The sequence below is a fragment of the Austrofundulus limnaeus genome, unplaced genomic scaffold, assembly GCF_001266775.1.
Source record: "Austrofundulus limnaeus strain Quisiro unplaced genomic scaffold, Austrofundulus_limnaeus-1.0 Scaffold9, whole genome shotgun sequence".
In the NCBI taxonomy this organism is placed as follows: domain Eukaryota; kingdom Metazoa; phylum Chordata; class Actinopteri; order Cyprinodontiformes; family Rivulidae; genus Austrofundulus; species Austrofundulus limnaeus.
In genome coordinates this window covers 4936529-4959847 of record NW_013952411.1, presented here as the reverse complement: position 1 = coordinate 4959847, position 23319 = coordinate 4936529, and the positions used below count along the sequence as shown (strand labels likewise).

The 23319-nt window shown below is 39.2% G+C and overlaps 2 protein-coding genes across 6 annotated transcripts; one reads left to right on the top strand and one right to left on the bottom strand.

Moving 5' to 3' along the window:
* The first annotated feature begins 976 nt into the window (after nucleotides 1–976).
* Nucleotides 977–15963, top strand: LOC106512995 (cytoplasmic polyadenylation element-binding protein 1). 5 transcript variants are annotated; one of them, XM_014001609.1, is made up of 12 exons: nucleotides 977–1071; nucleotides 1290–1461; nucleotides 4521–4751; nucleotides 5805–6034; nucleotides 7591–7846; nucleotides 7936–8049; nucleotides 9078–9167; nucleotides 11648–11784; nucleotides 12909–13107; nucleotides 13215–13309; nucleotides 13448–13528; nucleotides 14564–15963. In XM_014001609.1, the coding sequence occupies exons 1-12, from the start codon at nucleotides 1057–1059 to the stop codon at nucleotides 14672–14674; spliced, it is 1731 nt and encodes a 576-aa protein (XP_013857063.1). In that variant the 5' UTR covers nucleotides 977–1056; the 3' UTR covers nucleotides 14675–15963. The 5 variants fall into 5 exon arrangements, with proteins under 5 accessions (XP_013857063.1, XP_013857065.1, XP_013857064.1 ...); XM_014001611.1 differs by having other exon boundaries at nucleotides 978–1071; nucleotides 1290–1410; nucleotides 4524–4751; nucleotides 9078–9182; XM_014001610.1 differs by having other exon boundaries at nucleotides 978–1071; nucleotides 1290–1410; nucleotides 9078–9182.
* A 4034-nt stretch (nucleotides 15964–19997) lies between these two features.
* LOC106512994 (40S ribosomal protein S17) lies at nucleotides 19998–22996 on the bottom strand (the record flags this gene model as incomplete). Its single annotated transcript, XM_014001606.1, is given in 4 exon segments — nucleotides 19998–20116; nucleotides 21468–21533; nucleotides 21736–21841; nucleotides 22845–22996. Coding segments are annotated over 4 exon segments (402 nt in total), but the record flags the coding sequence as incomplete, so codon positions are not given.
* Between the last annotated feature and the right edge of the window lie 323 nt (nucleotides 22997–23319).

Sequence of the window (23319 nt, the reverse complement as noted above, 5' to 3'; positions counted from 1 at the left end):
CAATTTAAAAAATATACGTAATGTCAACAGCAAAGATAAACAAACAAAGATATATTCCAGGGCACGCAGATATGAAAAATTAAAAAAAAGTCAACAGTGCAAATAAAGTGGTCAATAGAGCCGAAATTGTAGTAATTTGCTGGATGTAAAGCTAAGAAACTGCAACAGATGTATCGATCTCAAACCGCTAGTATCGATCCGACAACGAGCATCATCTAGGTATCAATAATTTCTATGTTTAGATCGATACGCCCAGCCCTGAAGTGGAAACAGAGCAAAAGGTGGTGTTCTCTCTCTCTCTCACACACACACACACACACACACACACACACACACACACACACACACACACGTGTGTGTGTGTGTGTGAGAATACCACCTTTTGCTCTGTTTCCACTTTAGGGCTGGGCGTATCGATCTAAACATAGAAATTATCGATACCCAGATGATACTCGTTATCGGATCGATACTAGCGGTTTGAGATCGATACATCTGTTGCAGTTTCTTAGCTTTACATCCAGCAAATTAYTACAATTTCGGCTCTATTGACCACTTTACTTGCACTGTTGACTTTTTTATTTTTTATAAATATCTGCGTGCAGAGGAACATATCTTTGTTTGTTTATCTTTGCTGTTGACATTACGTATATTTTTTAAATTGTTTTTTTTACAATAGTGACTTTTTTCTTAGTGTGTTGTTAGGTAATAGGAAATTATTAAATTATTTCTATACTGTTACATTGTTTTATAGTTAATAAAAACATTTTAGTAATCTAAAATCTTTATTGTATTTTATCAGAGTTTATTAATTACATGATATTTTAAGTAAAAAAAAAATAAATAATGTAAACTTAGTTTCAGTTTCAGTTCAAGGCGGCGCCTTTGATGTGGAGCACGTGAACGYGGACGGGGGCACTCGAGGCGCGGTCACGCAGTCAGCACACGTTTCCCAAATTAAAGTTAATTAGCTGCTAGCAGATGTGATAAATATGACCTTTTATTTCAGGCCCGGGTCGTTACTGTGACATTTCTTTTAGGCTGTCTGTCCACATCATCATGGCGTTTTCCCTGGTGAGTGAAAAATACAATAAATAAATTACCTTAACCACAACAAATGTTTTATTTAAACATTAAAAGCAACTAGCGGCACGCCCTGTCCACTAGTTTCAATTAAAATACATACAAATGAAAACTGAAAAACTATTTTCCTTCAGCTCTCGCCATTAATTTCGTGTTTAGCTTGAACTCGGGCTAATTTCCCTCCATTTTGTGCTCTTGTTTCCCCGCAGAGAAGCGATGCCCGCAGGCCTGAGACCCCGGACACCGAGTCCCCGGCTCTGTCCACCTGCAGCAACGCAGACATCTTCCGCAGGATGAACACCATGCTGGGGAACGCGCTGGACTTCACCGGTGTGTGCACCACACCCAACAGCTCCAAGCAAAGGCCCGACCTGCTGTGTGGTAAAATTAAAAAAGATTAAATAAGCAGACAGCTACTTTTAGAGCAAATCAGCCAAAAATATAAATGAGAGCCTGAAAAGTTCAGAGTAAACATCACAAGTGGTCGCTTCTGTCTAGATAAAGCTGGAAATGTGTGTGTAAACATGTGCATAACACTTTARAGGCATTATAAACTTAATTTAAATCTATTAAAAGTACAATTTGGTTATGCAGTTTGCACTTTTCACTATATCATGTCTCCTTAAAAAATGCATTTAATTCACAAAAATGTCAAACTAATAAAATGCAAGTTTTTTTAATTAACACAAAAGTTACACACTTGTAAACAGGAATCTGTAGGAAATCTTTTAAAGCTACCTCTGATGAGTTGCATTCTGGGTAAATGGTGTTTTCCAGCTGCTGTGGTGCAGCTTCATCCAGCTTTATGTCTAATGTTCAGTGCTTTTAAATGAAACTGAAACGCGCTGACAATAAAGTTGGGCATAATCGTATCRTCTGCAATTAATCGTCAGAAAAACATTAATCAATTTTTTTTTAGCACTTGACGATTAATACGAATAATGCCACCAGGCGGACTGACTGGATATTTCCCCAGTCAGTCCGCTTGGTGCTCCTCTCCACTTCAAATAAGACGAACATTTAAACAAAAGTTCTGTAATTTATTTATCAACACAATTTAAAATTTAAAGTATAGCCTGAAGTCTGTGATTTTCACAGTTTGAAAACGATTTTTACAAAGACCAAATCTTTCCCACTAAATTGGTCATGTGACYAGGACATAAGGGTGTCCAGAGACTACAGGAGATTAATCATCAAATTAATCGTAATCGTCTAAACACCACAATTAATCGTGATTAAGTTTTTTGCCAATATCGCCCAACCCTAGYTGACAGAGGAGAAAGTACAAATGACTCAGCTTGAAAATGACAGCAGAGCTGCTTCATGGAAGAACTTCTTCAGCCTTTTTGCTTTCACATTATCTCCCAAGCTAATTTACTACACCTCACGTTTGATCGTTTCAACCTACATATTGTGCAAAACATAGTAACTGGTACAAAATAATTTATTGTCACACATTACTGTTTTAGTCTCAACTGGATCCCATCATCTGTGGAATGCATTGAGTCAATAAATGAAGTGAAAATTTAATTTAAGTATAATTTAATTAAATGTTGTCACAAACAACTTGTAGTAGAACAAAAATAACATTAAGGCCAACCAAAGTGTGTAAGTATTCAGATCCCTAWCTATAAAGGTTAAGTTTAAATCAGTTAAATCAAGTTTTAGCTAAATGGTGTTATTTAATGTGCCCATAGACTTGCATTAATCAGCTGGAAAATACCTAAATGAGGCTGAAAGTACCTGTAACTCCCAAATATGGTTGGGTACAAATGTATCTAGGGCAATTGGTCATGGGAAAAAACTGTCAATTTTTTGACAGTTTGGAATTACTCCAATTAATGCTGCGTGACGATGACCTACAGTATTTATATGTTCAACTTATAAGACCTGATAACACCTGAAACACCAYTATAAACTGAAGTATGAGGAAAGCCAAAAAAATTCAGACTGAGGTCACGACATTGGTTATATCATATGAATGATTATCGATAAATGCCACAATTGTGATTATTTTATTTTACCAATATTGCCCAACCCTATTCCCAAGTTTCAGTTTTATGAAGCTAAATGGTTTCTGACATTACTCTAACAAAAAGCTTTTTGTGTCAGGGTGACACGCGGTCAAAACAAAACTAGAATGACCTTAAATATGAAACAAGGTTCTGTTTTAATATGAAACAAGGTTCTGTTTTAATATGAAACAAGGTTCTGTTTTAATATGAAACAAGGTTCTGTTTTAATAGTGAAAGTTGTCTTTTCGTAGGCGTCTTTCAGTCTCATTTTGTATGTTTAACCTTTAAGCTTGCCTTTATCATTTGGTTGCCAGCAGCTGATTCATGCTGAATCACTGGTCTGCAGCATTGCAGCAATGTTTTTTTTTTTTACCCTAGTTGTAAGATTTGCCAAGAAATAAGTGCAGCAGAGTGCCTTGGAGTTATTTTGCTAAAAATCAAAGTTTTGCACTTCATAATACTGTTTGAGTTTGATGCAGCAGCAGTTCAGCATAAAATGTGTTGTAACATTAAGTAAAGTTGATCTTGGTGTAAACGGAGCTAAACTTTCACTTTGGCCTGTGCCCCGGCTGCCTGAGCTGCGTGTTGCTGAATCAGGAGAGTAACAGTCAGCTGGAAGCTGTCCAGGCAGGCAGGGAGGGGGAAGAGCTGGCAGTGCACATCCACGCCGTCATTAACATCTGATCGGTCAGCTGCTACAGCAAAGCTCTGCATGCCTGTTTTTTATCTGAGAACCAATAAAAATAATAATCAGACGTTCACAAGCCACTGATTGTTTCAGAAAATTCCCTGAGCATCCTCGAGCTTCAAGTACCTTTAACTCCAAGTTTGCTGAGTCATTCACTCACGCTGCCTCCCACCATGCTGCTGTAGTTCTCCCCCTCCGTCCGCCCACCCTCCTGCCTCCGTCAGCTCGCTCGGGGAAACCAGGCTGGACCCAGACAGTGCCGGCAGTAAACGGGTCCAGCTGTCGCCCCGCTCGCTCCGAGTCGTGCGCTGCCCACCAGAGACGGGGGAGGACCTCGGATCGGCCAGCCAGTAGCTTCCATGGGAATTTTTCATTACACGTTTGTTAAACAAGGCGGCAGGGAGGTGGGGAGGAGGCTGATGTCATTAGCAGGGGTGTGCGAGTGCATCAGCAGCTATGTCACATGCTGCTAGGTGGGTCAGTGATGCGGACGGAGATGCATGGCAGTCGTGTCAGGCACCGAGGCAGCAGGTTAGCTCCGCCGTCAGCCAGGGTAGGGGAGACGAGTCGATGAGGGGAGTGTTTGTTTTCAGAAGGGTCTTCAAAGAATGTGTCAGCAGACTTTTTATCTTGTCATTTCCTTTGTAAGACACGCCGACTCAACAATTTTTTTGCTAACACTTTTCTCTTGTCTTTTTTTTTTTTTTTTTTGTCTTTTAACTCGATCTTGGATCCAGAAGAGTCGGATCGGGCTGCAGTGGGCAGCAGGAGGATGCTTTTTCCCAACTGTGGGGGCATACCCGGCTCCCAGGACGTGCCTTCGTCCAGGGGCTCGTCGGACGTCACAGACCTGGGCCTTGGCCTCCATTCTCTCCGTCTGTCCAGCTGGGACAGACCGTGGAGCAGCCAGGAGAGTGACATGCACACGCCCATGTCCCAGGTTCAGACCGGCTCTTCCTCTTCCTCTGGTAAGTACCAGAGGTTCTGTTTACCTGAGTGTGAATCAGTTTGACAGCAGAAGTTGTGCTGGTTCGTTCCCAGTCAGGTTGATTCTTATGACCAGATGTTTGTGTACCCAGCAGACTTTGTGACTGAAGTTTACCCCTCATTAATGACATCTGATTGAACATGTGTCATTGTGTGGGAACAGGCTGTAGCTTTGTTTGGAAGGATGATGTGGCAGTTTTGCTTTGCTGCGTCTCTAGCAAGCCGGCAGGCACAAAAACAAGCCAGTGGATCTTTCTTTTTCTGTCCCCCTTTCATGTTGCTGTAGACTAAATCTCAGCTATGATTGATGGTGGATTTAATGGGAGATATGACGTATTGTAAGGAAACTGCACTAGTCATATTTTGACATTTTTAATGTCTGTCTTAAGATGAGTGCTTGTCTTCAGGGAGGTACCACTAATTATAAAGATCCCTCATTCGTTCTGACCCCATTTGTAGCAGCCAAGTCTTTTTCTACATGTCTAAACCAAGCTGGTGTCTAAACTGGGCCTGCAGTAAAGTGGGACAGTTTTGAATGCAGTCATTGAATAATCCCTTTAATACTTATAACAGTTACTGGATGTCACTTTACTATTAGAAGTGAAAGTGATGCTAAATGAACTGCTTGTTAGTCATTTAAATAATTAGACAAAGGTGACAAACTCTTTGCTGCAATGAAAGAAGTCCTGCGTTTTAAATTCGTAAGTCAAGATATCAGGTGTGAAACAGGAAATGCTCCAAATTGTTCCAAACTTGAGCTCCTTTTGGTGGAGGCTATCACGTAGCTGCCTCTACATGCTAATCTGCAGAACTTTTGCTAAGAACCAGAGACTGCATTTCAACTAGATCAATGCAGAACTGTAAATTCAGCACAATCCATCTTTGGCTCATCCAGCTGCGTAAAACATTTTTTGTTGGAGATTGAACTTAAAAAAAAAAACCTTTGTGCGGCTTCGCCTGCTGACAAGTCAATACGGTTCTGTGAACTCAGCAAGCTTTCTTTGATAATGCTGTAAACATGTCCTGTTCCTCAGTGCTGGGTATGCTGAACAGCCCCTTCAGTAGCATCCTTGGGAAGTCCCCAGGGTATTTGCCCCACGAGTCCGTGAGCATGACTGCTGACTTGCTGGAGAAGTTCCCAGGCATAGCACGGATGGCGAACCGACTGGACTCCAGCCCCTTCCTGAACTCTCGCTCCAGCAGTCCTGAAGACTCTGAAACCAGTGGCTTTAGCTCTGGCTCAGATCACCTCTGTGACATGCTGGTAAAAACACACACACCTCTACCTCCTGTTTATTGTGGTGCCTAATATTATAAAACACTGCTACTCAAAATCCAGATATATAAGACTAATTCTTGGCTGATCTGCACCTGCTGTAATGAGCTGATCTCAACTTGGTGTTACTGAAAACACGTGTTTCTGCACTAAAATCATTAAAGTGCCTGTGACGTCAAACTTTTGTAATGCATATGAATGCATTTTTGAAAAAATGTCATTGACAAAATATTGCAAAAGAAAATTCATGTCGCTGAGATGAACAGTTGAGATATTTGCCTTTGAAGTAACAGGAAGTGATGTCAAAGGGGAATGTCTGAATGTGAACAGAGCAGTGCTACAACAGCTAACAGACTGTAGAGAGCAATCTGTTAAGATTATTTTGAGTCGCTGTCAGAAAGAGATGAAGAGTCAGGGGTCAAGTAGTGTTTCAATAAACAAAGWCCAGGGAGCTTTCTTAAAGAATTCCCCTTTGATGTCACTTCCTGTTTACTTTAGCTGAGTCAAGGTCAAAAGAAAATATGTCAGTTAAGGGACAAAATGGGGTAAAATCGGGTATTGTTCAAACTTAAATTAGTCTAAATATAAAGATGTTTTTTTTTTTACTTTTTTTATTTGAAGAATATGCGTGTCACAGGTACTTTAAAGTAGTGTATGACACACTGTTATGGCATCTGGACAGTTTCATTGAGCTTCTCAAACTAAAGCACTGATAAAATTTCAGCTTCATGCAGTAAGTCACTGGTAAAGATTTCCATTGACAGTTTAAGTTTTAAAATGTGAAACATGTTCAGAAAGTATTAACTAATRATAAAATGTCAGTTTAACCTGAACTAAGTTGTTGAATGGATTTGACTCCAGATGTTTACATCAGGCCAGGCTGACAGTGTTCTCATGTAAAGAAGCCATGATGGTAGCAACACTTGCTCCTCAGTTACATTCAAGTCGCATGTTTTTTGCTTTGCTAACTAAACAATGTTTACTGTTCTAGTTACAATTATACAAGTATTTTGATGTACAGTATCTTCAAGACATGATTAAAACACACATGCATCAGTTCTATCCCATCATGCTTTGTGCTCCAAGTCGTGACCAGCCTACTAATGAGCCCATAGTTGAATTCAGTCAAAATAATTGCTGACGAAGCACATTAATAACTGGACTGATTGCACTCTGGCAGCAGTTTGACTCGTTCAGTGTAATCAAAGACCACCAAAAGGGCTTTTCTCCTCAGTTTCTACACATGTTAAGGTTTATTGAACATTATCTGCTTTGAACAGTTTAATAAATATTTGTTTCAGTTGTCATCTCAGACTTGATGCAGGTCTACTAAAACAATTTTAAAGGCCACCTTTGTCATTAAACTGTAGGAAAAGCCTCAGTTTTATACAATAACTTGTTTAAAATATCCTACACATTAACAAACTCGTGTGTTTACATATGAAATTTATTTTTTTTCCATTAATGGAATCTAAAATGTGTGAATTAAGAGGTTTTAATGACTTTGTCTGTTTACTATCAGTTGTCTGGTTCTGTCTTTACAGTCAACTCTGCGGATTTCTCCTCCTCTGCCTTATCCATCATCAAACATGCAGAAGGATCTGCTGAGGCTGGGCTCCCGTCTGGACCCTCAGGACTCTAGTTCTCCTCTGACCCCGCCATCCAGCGCCAGCCCCGCCTCCTCGTCTATTTCCCGCCGCTGGCGCACCGGCTCCTCCTGGCCCGGTTCAGAGCTACTGGACCAGTCAGATGATGCATTCAGCATTGAGAGGGAGGCCCGTCTGCACAGACAGGCTGCAGGTCCTTCTACATCTCGTTGAACTTGCCTTTTCCATTCTTTAAAAATCACAAAACCCTGACTAATCCTCTTCTTCTGCTTTTCTGATCAGCTGTAAATGAAGCCACATTCACTTGGAGTGGTCAGCTGCCCCCCAGGACCAACAAGGATCCTATTTACTCCTGCAAAGTCTTTCTTGGTGGTGTGCCCTGGGACATCACTGAAGGTGCTGCGAAGTCTGCTTTGACTCATTTCTGTTCTGTTAATCTGATCTTTGCAACTTAGTCCTTAAAGGGATCTCCAATTAGTTGTAACATTAGACTTTATTTGATAAACATTTATTTTGACTGTAAAATAAAGACCGTAAAAGTACTGTAGCCTGTTTAGTTTTGTTAAAATATATATTTTAACACAGACGGGGCCATTTTATTTAGATGCAAAGCATTCTGGGTAAATGACGTGGATTCACTGAGTGAGCTATATCCACCTTGAAGGTTAATCTTGGACAATATCTGACGATTGTCTCTTTTAAATGAAACCAGAGAGCGTTGACAGAGAGGAGAAGGTAGAAATGACTCAACCTGTAACTGAAAATATAGATGGAGGACAACAGAGCTGCTTCATGGAAGAAGAACCTCAGTTTAGTCTGTTAGCCTTTGCGCTAGCGCTGACACTATATTGTCATATGTACTGTATATGAGCTCAGCGCTAACGCGACAAACCAAGCTAAACTGAGGTCCTCCATCCATATTTTCAGTTACAGGCTGAGTCATTTCTACCTTCTCCTCTGTGTCATCACTCTCTGGTTTCATTTAAAAGAGTCGATCATCAGATATTGTCCAAGATTAACTTTGTGGTGGATATAGCTCGCTCACACCGAGGACCTATCCACATCATCATTTACCCAGAATGCTTTGCATGTAAATAAAATGGCTCCGTCTGTGTAAAAATATATTTAAAAAATTTACAAAACTAAACAGCCTACAGTGGTTTTAGTCTTTATTTTACAGTTAAAATAAATGTTTATCAAATAAAGTCTAATGTTATAACTAATCATGGATCCATTTAAAYGTTACTAACTGAACCAGAGTTTAAACAATCGTTACAGCCACAAATAACTATTCCAAGAAGCCCGATGTTGTTCTTAGCATATTAACCTACATAGTTTCCATGCTTTATAACTCCYACAGCTATATTTATTCTAACGATTGTTGCCTTCATTCAAACTGTTTGCTGTCCTGATGTGTGCTGCAGCTGGCCTGATCAACACCTTCAGTGGCTATGGCCCTCTGACCGTGGAGTGGCCAGGTAAGGATGGGAAGCACCCTCGCTGCCCTCCTAAAGGTAATGTGGCTAAAGGTAACGACAAGCTGGTAGGCTAAATTTTTCCTCCTCGGTGTTTAAGGTGGCACAGTGGTGAGGCAATGGCATGCTGTTGGGTTGGACTGCTGGTCCCAAACCTCCACACGAGGTGGTGATTCTGGGCATATGAGGAGCAGGAAACAGGGTGTTCATAGCTTACAGTTGACAAGAAGCATCTTTATTACCTCCGCCAAGGAGGTGATGTTTTCGGTAGTGTCTGTCGACGGCTTTACTCAAACTTGTGGACGGATTGTCATGAAATTTACATCACATGTGCATACTAGCACACGTAACACACCATTAAATTTTGGTGAGGTTACAGATCACSTTGCGGAGACRGGAATTTTTCTTTTAATTCAAGCGTAACAGCCAGAAGTTGCGAGCTCCCCCAGCCCTGCACAGAACTTCAGGAACGTGTTGATTASGGYTGGGCGATATTGGCAAAAAAATTAATAACGATTAATTGTGGTATTTAGCCGATAATGATTAATTTGACGATTAATCCCCTGGAGTMCCTGGACACCCTTATGTCCTAGTCACATGACCAATTTAGTGGGAAAGATTTGCTCTTCAGAAAAATCTTTTCCAAATTGTGTCAAAATCAGACTTCAGGCTATACATCAAATTTTAAATTGTGTTGATAGATAAATAAATTACAGAACTTTGTTTAAATATTCGTCATATTTGAAGCGGAGAGGAGCACCGAGTGGACTGACTGGGGAAATCTCCAGTCAGTCTGTCTGGTGGCATTAATCGTATTAATCATCAAGTGCCAAAAAATAATCGATTGTTTATCTGACGATTAATTGCACACGATACGATTATGCCCAACCCTAGTGTTGATACGTTAAGGGATAACAGAAGACACGGGCGCAACCGATCCGAACCTGGTACCGGCCCACGAGCTGCACCACCGGCCCAGACGCAGGTCAGAGGGCCAGTGGTTCAGTCTGAACGGCCCACAGGCTGGAGTGAACCACCAGCCTGGCGCGCAGGGCGAGCACGACATCAAGGAGCGACAGGTTCTGGACTTCTGATGTTTTTCTGGATTCATTGTGCTCTAAACTATGCCAAATCAAATGACTTCTCTACCTCTCCTCACAACGGGTCGGGCCGATCATACTCCACAGCTGATTTGCGCTGCAGGGCGCCACCTGAGCTGACAAAGAGAGATCAGAAAAATTAGTCCAAATAACCCTAGGCGGGCTGCTAAAACAGTGGTGCTTATTAAAAACTAAAAATTCACAAAATAAGAAGTGCCTACTCCCTGTTAGTGCTGCATAAATTAAATCTCTTGTCTCTGACATCCAGCAGAGAGATGCACAGTGCAGCGGCTCTAACAGGGCCGAGCAGCTTCAAACAGAAAACTTCTCCCATAAAGCTCAGCCTGACAACAAATCAGCTGTTTACCTCAGAAGACGAATTTGAAGTCTTCCAGCTAGATTTAACAGATGTGCAGTGCTCCAGCTTGTCATTTCACTGTGGAACATCACCTGTCAGTCACCATGTTGATAATTTAATAGTTGATGCGTCGTTTTTTTCTAACTTTGTTTTTCTCTCAACTGCGGCGGCACCTTCCACTGCCACATCTGCCTTTCTGTCCTTGACAAACATGCRCAGTAGAGTGCTAATTAGGGCAGCCACAAACGATTACTTTTATACAAAGTTAGAAAAAAACGACGCATTGACTGTTAAATTAGTCATTGACAATTTTATTGACATAATCGCGTCTAGTCGACTAATTGTGACAGACCTATTGTGACCTTTTAAAAACGTGACACTTTTTTGTGAAATACTTGTTTCTCCATTTAAAAATTACACTGGTTTAGATGTTTAACTACCAACTCTAGATTTTACAGATCATTTGTATAACTTCTCCACTAAAGGCTCTAGTAAGTTCAGCTTCATTGTWGAAGGCTGCAGGTCTTGATTTAGGTGTAATGTAATGAACACTTGTTGAATGTATAATAAGGTAAACATTATTTTGACTAGTTAAGTATGCATGATTCTGGTTTTATTTCTGCCATTATGAATCCCTGGTGTAGCTCGAGGTTGAGTGAAATGGGAGAATGGCATTTTTTGAAGTCTTAATTGCAATTTCTTGCAAGCAGAAACATCCAAAGCTGCAGGATAGTGACATTAAGGACCRCTGATTAACCTTTTTTTTGGGTCACTTTTATTTTTTTAGTTAAGATGTGTCAGAATCAACCTGTGCATGAATCTCTATACTGGAATTGGTCATGCCAAGACAGCCAAAATATCCTACTTTTATTGCTTCTTTTTGTATTGCCACCTCCTATGTGCTGCTTAWGTTGGCACCAACAGAAATGCTGTTATGTGAAATTTAAACCATTTTCTATAAACGTCTCAAACATCTTTAAAAGTTGTYTGCTTTCTTGTTTGTATATTGTGCAAATTGTTTTTGTTTTTTCTAAAACCTTAAACTGTTTTGATGTTTTAAGGCTATGTTTACCTGGTGTTTGAGAATGAGAAGTCTGTGCGGGCTTTGCTTCAAGCGTGCTCCCAGGATCCCTTTCACCCGGAGGACAGCAGGGAGTATTACTTTAAGATGTCCAGCCGCAGAATGCGTTGCAAGGATGTGAGTAGAAAACAGTTTCTCTGTAGTATAACGTTTTAATTTACTGGTACTGATTAATTTCTTGTAACATTAGGGATTTAAAATTCAAATTGCACTCCAGTGAAAACTGGAGCAAGAAAAAAAGCATTTAAAGTTATGCTKCATGTAAACTAAAGCAGTCTGCTCTCCAGCCTGCAATCAAACTGACATTTATTGATGTAATAATCTGAGATTGAGAAACTCCAGCTTCATCTGCACGTCTGTAGATCACATGTAGTGGTTCCTGATTGAGCCACATAAATCAGACGAGAAACACTGCAAGGTTCTTAAGCTCATTTCAAAGATGTAAGTGTTGGCTTACTGCAGATTAATGTTCATGAATCAAAATGGATCRATTGTTCCTCCTGAAGAGTCGTGCTGCGTCTGTTTCCTCATTGACCAAAGAGAATGGGGTTGGTTCAAGGTTGACTATGAATTGTTTTGATTTTTAAAATGGTAATTTTTTTTAATCTTTGAAGTGTCTTTCTCCAACATGGATGTGAGTTTTTCTGTAAATGTCTCTAACCATTTTCCAAGGCAACGTTTACACTGCAGGTCTTAATGCTCAATTCTGATTTTGGGGGGAAAAAAAGCTGATTTTTTTGGCATGAGCTTCAAATATTTTAAAAGCGACTTCATCAGACTCCAGTGTGAACTCTCCACGGTTCTGATGTTGCCCCCATACGCAGAAGATCTGACATCACATTCAGCTGGCTGTTTACTGACGTAGCTAAACATGGATGCTACATGTTAGCATGTCGATTCTGAAGCTGCTCAGAGAAGATTAAATAATTACCTGACATGCTTTAGTTCAGTTATGTACTGCCTGGCCAAAAAAAAAAAAAGATCCCTACCAAAAAAAAAAATCATACTAATATTTCATTGCTTTGATTACGACACACGTTGGCTGTGGTATTCCAATAAGCTTCTGCAATGTCACAAAATTTATTTCCATCCAGTGTTGCAGGGAGTTTTCAACTCAACTTTGGAAAAACTAAAAACTTGTTTTTAAATCACATAACTTTGGCTTCCTGCTTTTTAGACAAAGGTTAATGTCTTGACAAGAGAAACAAAACTCCAAAGTTAAATCCCGTTTCCTCCTCCAGGTGCAGGTGATTCCCTGGGTGATCTCTGACAGTAACTACGTGCGCTGCCCCGCTCAGCGTCTGGACCCCAGTAAGACGGTGTTTGTTGGTGCTCTGCACGGCATGTTGAACGCCGAGGCCCTGGCCAGCATCATGAACGACCTGTTCGGAGGAGTCATGTATGCTGGCATCGACACGGACAAACACAAGTATCCCATAGGTAACACTGCTGGTCTTCAAACCTGTGCTGTGTGCTGGAGGAGTTGTGGCAGCACTGATTGATTTTCAGTCTTTTAATGCTTTAAATTTGACTGGGTTGTTATGCAGGTTCTGGGCGCGTCACTTTCAACAACCAGCGTAGTTACCTGAAGGCTGTGTGTGCAGCGTTCGTGGAGATTAAAACACCCAAGTTTACTAAGAAGGTAAGATGATGTCACATTTTACTGGTCCTGATTGAGCTGCATGTCCTCATAAAATAAAAAATGGGTACAGCCAATGTGTAACTGTATTCAGGTGTCGTAGCTTCACTTGTCAGCTGAGCACTGAGGTTTTTCTTTCAGGTTCAGATCGACCCGTACCTGGAGGACTCCATGTGTCAGGTTTGCCTTCGTCAGCCTGGGCCTTTCTTCTGCAGAGACCAGGTCAGTACAAAAACCTGCCTTCACATGGTCTTGCTTAATAAAAGGTGTTTCACATGTCAGATTGAAGGCATGTGGGCCAAATCTGGCCCTCACCATTTTATTTGGCTCCAATGATAATACTTTAAATATTAAATATGAGTTTATAGTTTCTCTATGACTGGGTTTAGTGAATTCTCATGACAGCTGACCAACTTTCAAGCCAAGAAAATTTTGAATTTTCTTTGGAAAGAGCAATAGAATATATATTTTTTTATTTTAACTTCAAATATTAGGTTTATAGTGCAGGGCTTTTTTTCCTGATTTGCTGGATTGTGATCAAATCCATCTCTAACAACTTTCATGTCTTAGAGTAAGGCATATTTAACTTCTTTTTTTAACTCTTTAACTAAGACAGAATCATTCATTTAATCTTTTTTCTTAATCTGTTATGTATGTTCTAAATGCTACATAGCATAATTTGGAAAAAGTATTTTGTATTTCAATAATTAACAATTCAAACTTTGTTTGGACCAAGTTTTGAATTTTGGCCCCCATGTGTGACTAAGTTTGACCCCCCTGCTTTAGAGTGTCTAATCACTTCAGATCAGGGCATGAAACCTTTTGGTTCTGTGTAGAAATGAAGGTTAATATTTGGATACTTGAAGTTGGTTTAAAGTTAATACTCCCATTAGGCCAGCTGTAAACTAAAGCAACAATGAGAGGCAGCATATTTAGCAGATCTGTTCTGTGAAAGGCGGTTTTGACAGATCATAAATATTGTCTAAAGATCCAGATTAAATAGTTTTGTGTAAAAACAAAGGCTTCTCACTTGGCTTTACCTTTAGATCTCTTATAAAATGTTTTTAGAGGTGTGAACTGTAAAAAGAAGCTTGTACGTTGGATTTTAGTCAGCCAGCAGAAACCCTGAATGGTCCTCAGCTGCTGTGAAAAAAGGTTGCAGGAGTCCAGCTCCTTGTATCAACTAAGACATGACTAATGACAGTACTGCAGGAGCTGGCCGTGGTTTTTGACTGACTCTTCTTATCCTGAACCCAGGCCTGCTTCAAGTACTACTGCCGCTCCTGCTGGCACTGGCAGCACTCGATGGACATCTTGAGCAACCATCGGCCCCTAATGCGCAACCAGAAGAACAGGGACTCCAGCTAAAGCGGAGGGATCCAGACTGTCTGTAAGGACAAAGGAAGGACCCCCGTATGGGGTGAGGCTGCCCGCCGAGGAAAGCACGTGTGCTGGGCATCCCTCTGTACGAGGGCACCATGGCACTCCACCAGGCACTGGGGATCTCACTGTAGAAAATGTTCACTTTTGCACTTGCTACATTTTTGCTGTTGTTCACAGTGGCACTATGCACAGTGACCTTGTTGGGAATAAACAAGGGGCCCTTCACACTAAAAGCATTTTCTGACTTGTGGCCAGACCATGATGGGAGTCAGCCTAAAATTAAGATGTGGATGAAAATGCCTTTTTCTTTTTTTTTTTCTTTTTTTGTTTACATGTGTTGCATAGTGAAGAGCAATCACGCAAGTCTCATTGCCGTTCCATTGGCAAATGCCATACAGTGCCTTTAAATTTTTAGTTTTCCCCCTCTTCCCTCCCCTTACCCCAGCTGGCATCTGGTTTCCTGTAAAGCCAGCTGGTGTTTCTTACTTTTGGGAGTTGAATGTTGGGCTTCATTTAACCAGTCGCATTTCAGACATTTTTACGCAGTTTTTTACTAATTTGTAAACAAACGGTTTTAAGTCAAGACATGAAAATTTTGAACAATTATACCAAGTGGCTGTTTATGGGAAAACCCTTTTTATTTTTTTTTTCTCATACATTTTCAGAGGCTTTTTTTTTTAATTTGCCCTCCCAAATTTCAACTGAATGGGCACAAATGTTGGATGTACTACTTTAACTTGCTTTGATCTAGTTATTAAATTTGTATTAGTACTACTGGATAAGTTTCAACAGGTAATCCATCACTTTTAAAGCAAGTGATGGATGCTCTTGAAACTGAACTTATTTGGTCACTTTTTCCCACTTTTTAATTTGCACGCGTGGAGAGGTGGCAGTGTTTTAATCACTTTGTACATCAGCGGGGGACATGCCCGTCAGAAGGGCTGCATGTTTCCTGTTGGATGTAAGAACTTCCACTTAGCTGATGCTAATTTATCTTTCAGAGCTTGAGTAGACCCCTGTAAACGACCCCTCGCTTTCTTATCCAATTTTTGCCTTCCTGTTCCAGTTGGACGTAAATGCATAATAAGCTGTGTGCCAAAGACTCCGTGTCTTTACTTTACTCATTAGGTTTGTCATGCTGAGCTTGTTGTCCTTTAGCCCAGCTGCTTTTTTAGTTTTGAAAGTCTACCTCATTGTGGTCTGCCAAGTTTGCTGCTACTTAACAGTTGTGGAGTTTGTTCAGATTGGGCACAATAAAGGTGTTTAAGCATTAAGTTGTTTGTGTTCTTAGTGTTTTATTACTTCTGAAGCTCTGAAATCCACTAAAAAAGGGAATCTCAACCTGTACAAGTACTTTAGTTTAGATACTCGCAGATACAGAGTACTTGTGGAGTTAAAACATTGCACGATAACTTGAAAAATGTTTTATTTAGAACAATGTGGCTCTTCTTCATTTTAGACCTATAGCCCCTCTGAATCAAATATAAAGCATGATTTATACAGTTGCATACCTACAATTGTTGGTACCCCTTGTTTAATGAAAGAAAAACCTACAGGGGTCAGTAATAACTAGAATCTGACAAAAGTACTAAAATCTATGCAAATGATCAAATGAAAGTCGAACATTGCTTTTCAGCCATGCTTCAAAAACATTAAAACAAAACAGGCCTGGACAGAAATGATGGTACCCCTGAAAATAGGGCTGTGTATTGGTAAGAATTTGGCGATACGATGCATATGACGGGTGACGATACGATATATCCTGATATATTGTGATACTATAAGCAAGGCGATATATCGCGATATATTGCGATTTTTTTTTTGTCCAAAAATTCTATTGAATAAAAACCTCACGGGAAAAAATGAAACCAAAATTCATTGTCTCAGGAAATTTTAACATTACATAGACATGGTTTTGATACATTTAGCTGTGTTCTGCTTTGTATGTATTTTATTTTATTTGTTTCATATTTTATTTTTATTTTGTTTCATATATTAGACTAAATTTGACAATAGTTTACAATTTACAATATGGTCACCCAACACCAAACAATAGCCTCTACCTCAAGAGGTAGAGGAGCCAAATGTCTGGCTCACTGCTGCCAACTAGTGGTCAGAGGCTGAACTACAACATAAAAATGAACGGCTGGCAGGAAAGATGACATTTTATACCTTAATAAAAAATCGATACAGGGCTTTAGAATATCGATACAGTATTGGGAAATGAAATATCGCAATATTTCAGTGTATTGATATTTTCTTACACCCCTACCTGAAAACAGTGTGACCAAAGGTCATGTTAAATCAAGGTGTCTACAGTCTTGTCATCAGTCAGTGGGCCTGTATACAGGGCTAGATACCCACTGTTCTGTTTGACATGGAGTGGACCACTCAACATGGACCAGAGGAAGAGCAGGTAAGACGTCTCGAGATTTGGAAAAAAATATATAAACAAGCATGTTGAAGGTAAAGGTTATAAGGTCATCTCCAAGCAGCTTGATGTTCCTGTGACTACAGCAATTTAAGATCCATGAGACTGTAGCCATAACCTCCCTGGACATGGCTGCAGGAGGGAAATTGATGACAAATCAAAGAGATGGATAAAATAAGTGGCAATGTTGTATTAAGTACCACAAAGTGATAGTTGAGTAAAAGTACAAGTATTTTACCAAAAAATTACTTTGGTAAAAGTTAAAGTCTCCTTTAATATTGAGTAAAAGTCTTAAAGTGTTGTTTTTTGTAATTAAGTATTAAAAGTAAAAGTACTGATTTAAAATGAGCAGTTAAAATTCTGTCATGACATTAAGAGGTGACCTCCTCAAAACAATGCAGAAATGACTATATTGTCTTAAAATAATAAATTTATGTTAAATTTATGATGCACTAGTCCAGCTGTTCCATTTTATACAAATAAATCAAGGCTGCTCAAACCTTTTCTCCAAAATGAAAATCTGAGGGCTGCGGCCAAATGTAATAATATAATACATGAAATACAAATAATTCTGAAGTACAGTCCTTTTATTTTAATAAGTATGTCCTGCTGGAGTGTGACATTTGTTTGTGTACAAACTAATTTAGTATCAGAATTTTATATATTTATACTTTTCATTCAACCACAGTTAATTTCACTCTATGTTGGAGGCATAATTTATATGGATATTTATTTTTCACAATAACAAGCTTGAATGAAAAGCAAAAAAGAAACAGTAACGACTTTCTAATTGTCTTTTTATTAAAATGTAAGGAGTAGAAAGTACCGATAATTGTATGAAAATGTAAGAAGTAGGCTAAAAATAAATTACTAAAGTACAGATACCCCAAAATTAACAAAGTATTTGTGCTTAGTTACTTTCCAACTCTGACAAGTTCTAACAAAAGAGCCCAGAAAAACTTCTAAAGAGATTAAAGATGAACTTGTGTCAGACYGCAACATCCGTCGTTTGAGCCAAAGTGGACATGATGGGAGACGACCAAGGAGGACACCAAATCATAAAAAGCTCGACTGGAATTTGCCAAACTAATTGTTGATAAACCACAAAGCTTCTGGGAGAATGTCCTCTGGACAGATGAGACAAAAATGAAACTTTTTGGCAAGACACATCAGCTCTATGTTCACAGAGGGGAAAATGAAACATATACAAAAGAACACTGTCCCTACTGTGAAACATGGCTGCTATGTTGAAATTTCAAGACTTTCAAGGGATTCTAGAGAGAAAAGTGCTGCCCAGTGTCAGAAAGCTTGGTCTCAGTCGCAGCTCATGAGTCTTACAACAGGATAATGATCCAAAACAGCCAAGAATGTCTGAGAGGAAAACACTGGACTAWTCTGAAGTGGTCTTCTATGAACCCTGACCTAAATCCTGTTGAGCATCTTTGGAAGCAGCTGAAACATGTTGTCTGGAAAAGAAATCCTTCAAACCTGAGACAACTGGAGCAGTTTGTTCATGAGGAGTTGAACAAAATACCTGCTGAGAGCTGCAGGAGTCTCACTGACAGTTAAAGGAATCGTTTGCAGTGGTCAACTCAAAAGGTTGTGCTACAAAGTATTTTAAGTTCAGGATACTATCATATCTGTCCAGACCTGTTTCATGAGTTTAATTTATTTTATCTGCTGTGCATGGTTGTGCTGCCTCAGCTCAGCTTAAAACAAAGGTACAGGTAAAAATAAAAAGTCAAATGAAAATTAATTTATTGGAACTAAGCTGGAAAAATAAATATGAAGGTCAATTATAAAACAAGAGGTAAAGCTCTTTTTTAAATCTAATATTCATTGTATTTATTTGATTCATTTATATATTTTATTTCTAATGTCATTTTCAGTCCTCCCTCAGCACTCAAGTGAGGTTCTTTCTGGTGCCGTTTGTACTTTTCCATAAACTCAGATGTTTGGTGCTCGCGTTTGGCTTAAAACCAAACTGCTGCTCACAAACGTCTTGTTGGAGTCTAGCGTCCACCTCCCTCCTGGATCTTAGTGCAGCTCATGGAAGTCTTCTGTAGTTGTGATTCACCCTCCTTCTTTAACTGGCTCCTTTCGTCAGGCATTTATTCATTCAGAAACATCAAATCTCACCTGGACATTTCCAGACCTCCAGTTTCTTTGATCTGTTTCATTAATTTCATTTATTCATTAATGTTGATACTAACCCACAGTTCTTGGGCAAACTTTCATGTAATTCCATATTTTAAATACAGGCAGTGCTTCAGTGTTAAAGACTTTTAAATGTTTTAGGCCATTTGTGGCCCTTAACTTTTTTTCTGCCCCCCAATTAATACTTTATAAAAGTTTTTTTCTCTTTTTGTCATTTTAGTTCAATTTTTTAGAATCAAATAATTTGATTTTTAGTGAGTTTTCTTTTTTAAGTGATTTGCTGGATTGTAATAAAATGTATGTTTATGAAATAATTAAAGTGAATCAAGGAAGGCACAAGAAATGAATGCTAATGAGGAACCTTTCTAAATTTTCTGCCTTCATCCATTATATTATGTTGTAAACATTACTAGTAAATATAATTTTGGAAAATGTAATTGGTATTTCTACAAGAGTTATGTTGTATAACATTTAACCAAGATTTCCTCGTTAGACAGAAACTGGCCTTTCGTTACAGGAGGACAAAATTCAACACTTGGTCCAAGCAGTCACCTCTGGTTTAAGGGGGAAAACATTCAATCAGTAATTATTGCTCCCAGATAGTTTATAAAGGAAATTTATGAAAAAAAAGAACATTTTGCACATTAAAGAGTTACGCTGTAATGAAATGAACACTAAAACCAGTGTAAAGGATTTGCTGGGTAGAAAATGAAAACAGTCTGTGCTTSATAATTACAACTTTATTGTGGTAGTTGAACATCTTATTGTCCTCGTGGTGTTTTGAAGTTCATTCCAACGGCTGGCTGAACCACCTGAAGTTTGGAGATGCCACCAAAGTCCTACAGAAACAAAAATGATCAGCTTTAATAACGACAGCCACCACAGCCAGACAACAACTGAACTGCTGCACAGAAACTCTACAGTGTGGTTTAATAAGTGAAGCTTCTCAAAATAAAGGGACGTTCTGTTAAATAGTTATCAACAGTAGCTGATCAGCTGTGACAGAGGCAGGGCTTCATCCAGGCTCAGTGACCCAAACAAACCTGTTTAGTTTATAAAMCAGCTCTGAAACAACTCTGGAGAACAGAATGCTACATCAGCTAACATTTAACCACAACACCGTCTGTGCTGATACACATATCTTTGTGTACCACTGTATGCTGCTTCAGCACACCTGATTTTAATGAGTCTTTAACAGGTCTCTGCTGAACAGCAGGCAAACTAAAACCTGCAGGACAAGTGGCCCTCCAGGTTCAGGATTGATGTCTGCTGGTTCACAAGTTTAATATTAGCTAACGCAGCGTTCGTTTGTAGCTGCGTGACTTTTAAAAGCCTGAAAATTAGCCTTTTTCTCCACTCTGTGACTGATGCTCTGGGCCTGTATTTATCAAACTTCTAGAGTGGAATTTTACTCTTAAATACTGAGAATTTCTTAGATTTTCTCCTGCTTTCAAGTGTAAAAGTTATCAAAATTCTTCAGTCTAAGAATCACTCTTACTGTCCTGAAAAGTTAAGACTGCTCCAGAGTTCTCTTAAGTGTTAAGAGTTGCCACAAGAGGTCTGACATAGATGGTCCGGGGGTCTCCCACCTGAGTRATTCAGTTATAAAGTACACAGGAATTAAARTAGGGTTTAGTCATCAATACAAAAGAAAGAAGTGATAAATTGATTACCAGTGCATAACGTTGAACTTAAAGTGGGTATTTCTGTGCAGCTTTTGGAGAGAATATTAAACTATCAGCTGGTGAGAGAAAGCAGATATGATGCTGTCAAAAATCTAAAAGTTTTTTTCCTTGTCTGCTCTATTTAAGACAGGACTGAACTTTGCTTTGTTTTCTTTAACTCAGTCTTAGAGCTGTTTTCATGTTGCTTAAAGTTAGACCGAGACGTTTGATAACTGACTTTAAACTCAGCTTTGCGCCAAGATTTTTTTTTACACTTAAGTTCATTCTTCACAGCATTCCTAGGAGTTATTTTAAGAAGTTTGACAAATACAGGCCCTGGTTGATATATATTTACAATGCTCCCTCAAAATAGAATTATCCTTTTAATATATGGAACTCCAAACAATCCTCTTTATAATGTTTTATTAAATATTTAAATGGTATTTATTAGCTGTGTTATAATGTAAAGGATGCCAGTGTGACATGTATGACACAGTATKATGTTAGATGTGGAATAAAGGCTCACCAGCATCTTCAGCATTTCCTTTGTGTCAGGATCCACCTCGATGGGCTCCTGGTCCAGAGCAGAGATCTACAGGATCAGAAACAGAGTTTCTCTTCACTCTATGGAAACATCTAGAAACTGAAATCTAATATAACCAGTTTWAAAAAACCGATAAAGACGTGGAAACGACTCATTTGTGGAAAGGGCTTCAGTTTCTTGCGAGTTTGAAATGTCCTGACCAAATGAAACCAACGTCTCAGAGTGGAACGAGCTCTGGTCCAATCCCTACCTCGGGCACGTAGTTGTCCCTCCTCTCCCTCTCCTCCTCCTGCAGCTTGATGGAGATTCCTCTGACGGGACCACGCTGGATGCGCTTCATCAGGTGCGTCACATACCTGGGAAACAAACGACACCTGAGTACACGCTGARGGGTCGACAGTGTCTGACGCAGCTTTGAAGTTCTAACTCTTTCAGGTTAGATTAAAATATTTACAGTCTAAAGACGTTTAATTATACTGGTGGGAAAAATTAACCATTAAAACACAATAAAGAGACACAAATACTACAAGTAAAAGGAAAAAGCAAATATGCACTGCTCAAAAAAATAAAGGGAACACTTAAACGACGCACGCTAACTCCCGATCTTAATCAATGAAATATTCGCATTGAGTACTTTGTTCTGTACAGAGTTGAATGTGCTTCACAAAAGTTTGATTTACTTGGACTTAGCGTGCGTTGTTTAAGTGTTCCCTTTATTTTTTTGAGCAGTGTATATATTGCATTTATTTATTGGGCCATTTATACTGTAAATTACTGCTTTTATTTTTAATCGTGTCAGTTTGTTCCTCCATACTACACGTGCAGTGCATCAGTGTTACCAGGTGAGTGTCAGTAATGCCTATAATGCATTTCAAAATCTTTTTCTTTGAAAAAGTGTTGAGAAATGTCAGTGCAGTCCATGTCTGCAGGGCTCTGTGATCTTTTTAGTGCAGTAATACACGTAACGCAGGACTTGTTTCCTAATTATCAACCTTTGATAACATCTAAATCCTGAATGAGTGCAATGATTTAGGAAAACAAATTAAAAGTGTTTTGGAACCAGTGTACAGAGCCTTTTACATAAAAAGAGGGGGGAAAAAACAGCTGTAAAATAACTGAAATTTTTATCTCCGTTTAAATGATTGCATTGTTCAACCAAACGAGGGCAACACTGCTGTTCTGACTGGAAATGAACTGGTATAATGGACAGTCTCAACCTGCTGCCAGACGTTTTCCTTCAGTTTAAGATGCTCCCCATCACCCAACCCACTCCTCAGTCCAACACCAAACAGACAGAAACAAAGGAGTGGACACAGCAGAACACCTTTCTGTTTCAAACAGGTGAAGTCATCCACCTACCCCGCGATYTTGTTGCGCAGCGGCTTGCTGGGAATGATGGCGACTTCCTCGCACATCCTCTTGTTAACGTGGAAGTCACTGCCCAGGCGGGTGTAGTATCTCTCGATGATGACCCTGGCGGCCTTCTTCACTGTCTTGGTCCTGACTCGTCCCTGAAACATAAAAACAAACAACTGTTTTAACACAATGCAGAAATAACAACTACAACAAAGTACAGGTTGTACAGGAAGAAATATGTTTCTGTTCAAATAGGAAACTCCTTTCATTTATGACAAACAGGAATTTGATTCAACTTCTCATTAAAATGAACATATTTGTAACATTTTGTCAATTTGTTTATAATATAAAAATCACGACATTCTTTGAAAGAGATTATTCATAAAATATTTTCAAATATTAAAAAGACAAAAATTCCCTTCAGGAAAAATAAAGATCTGAATTCCACTTTATTTTGATTAGACCAAAACACAAACTG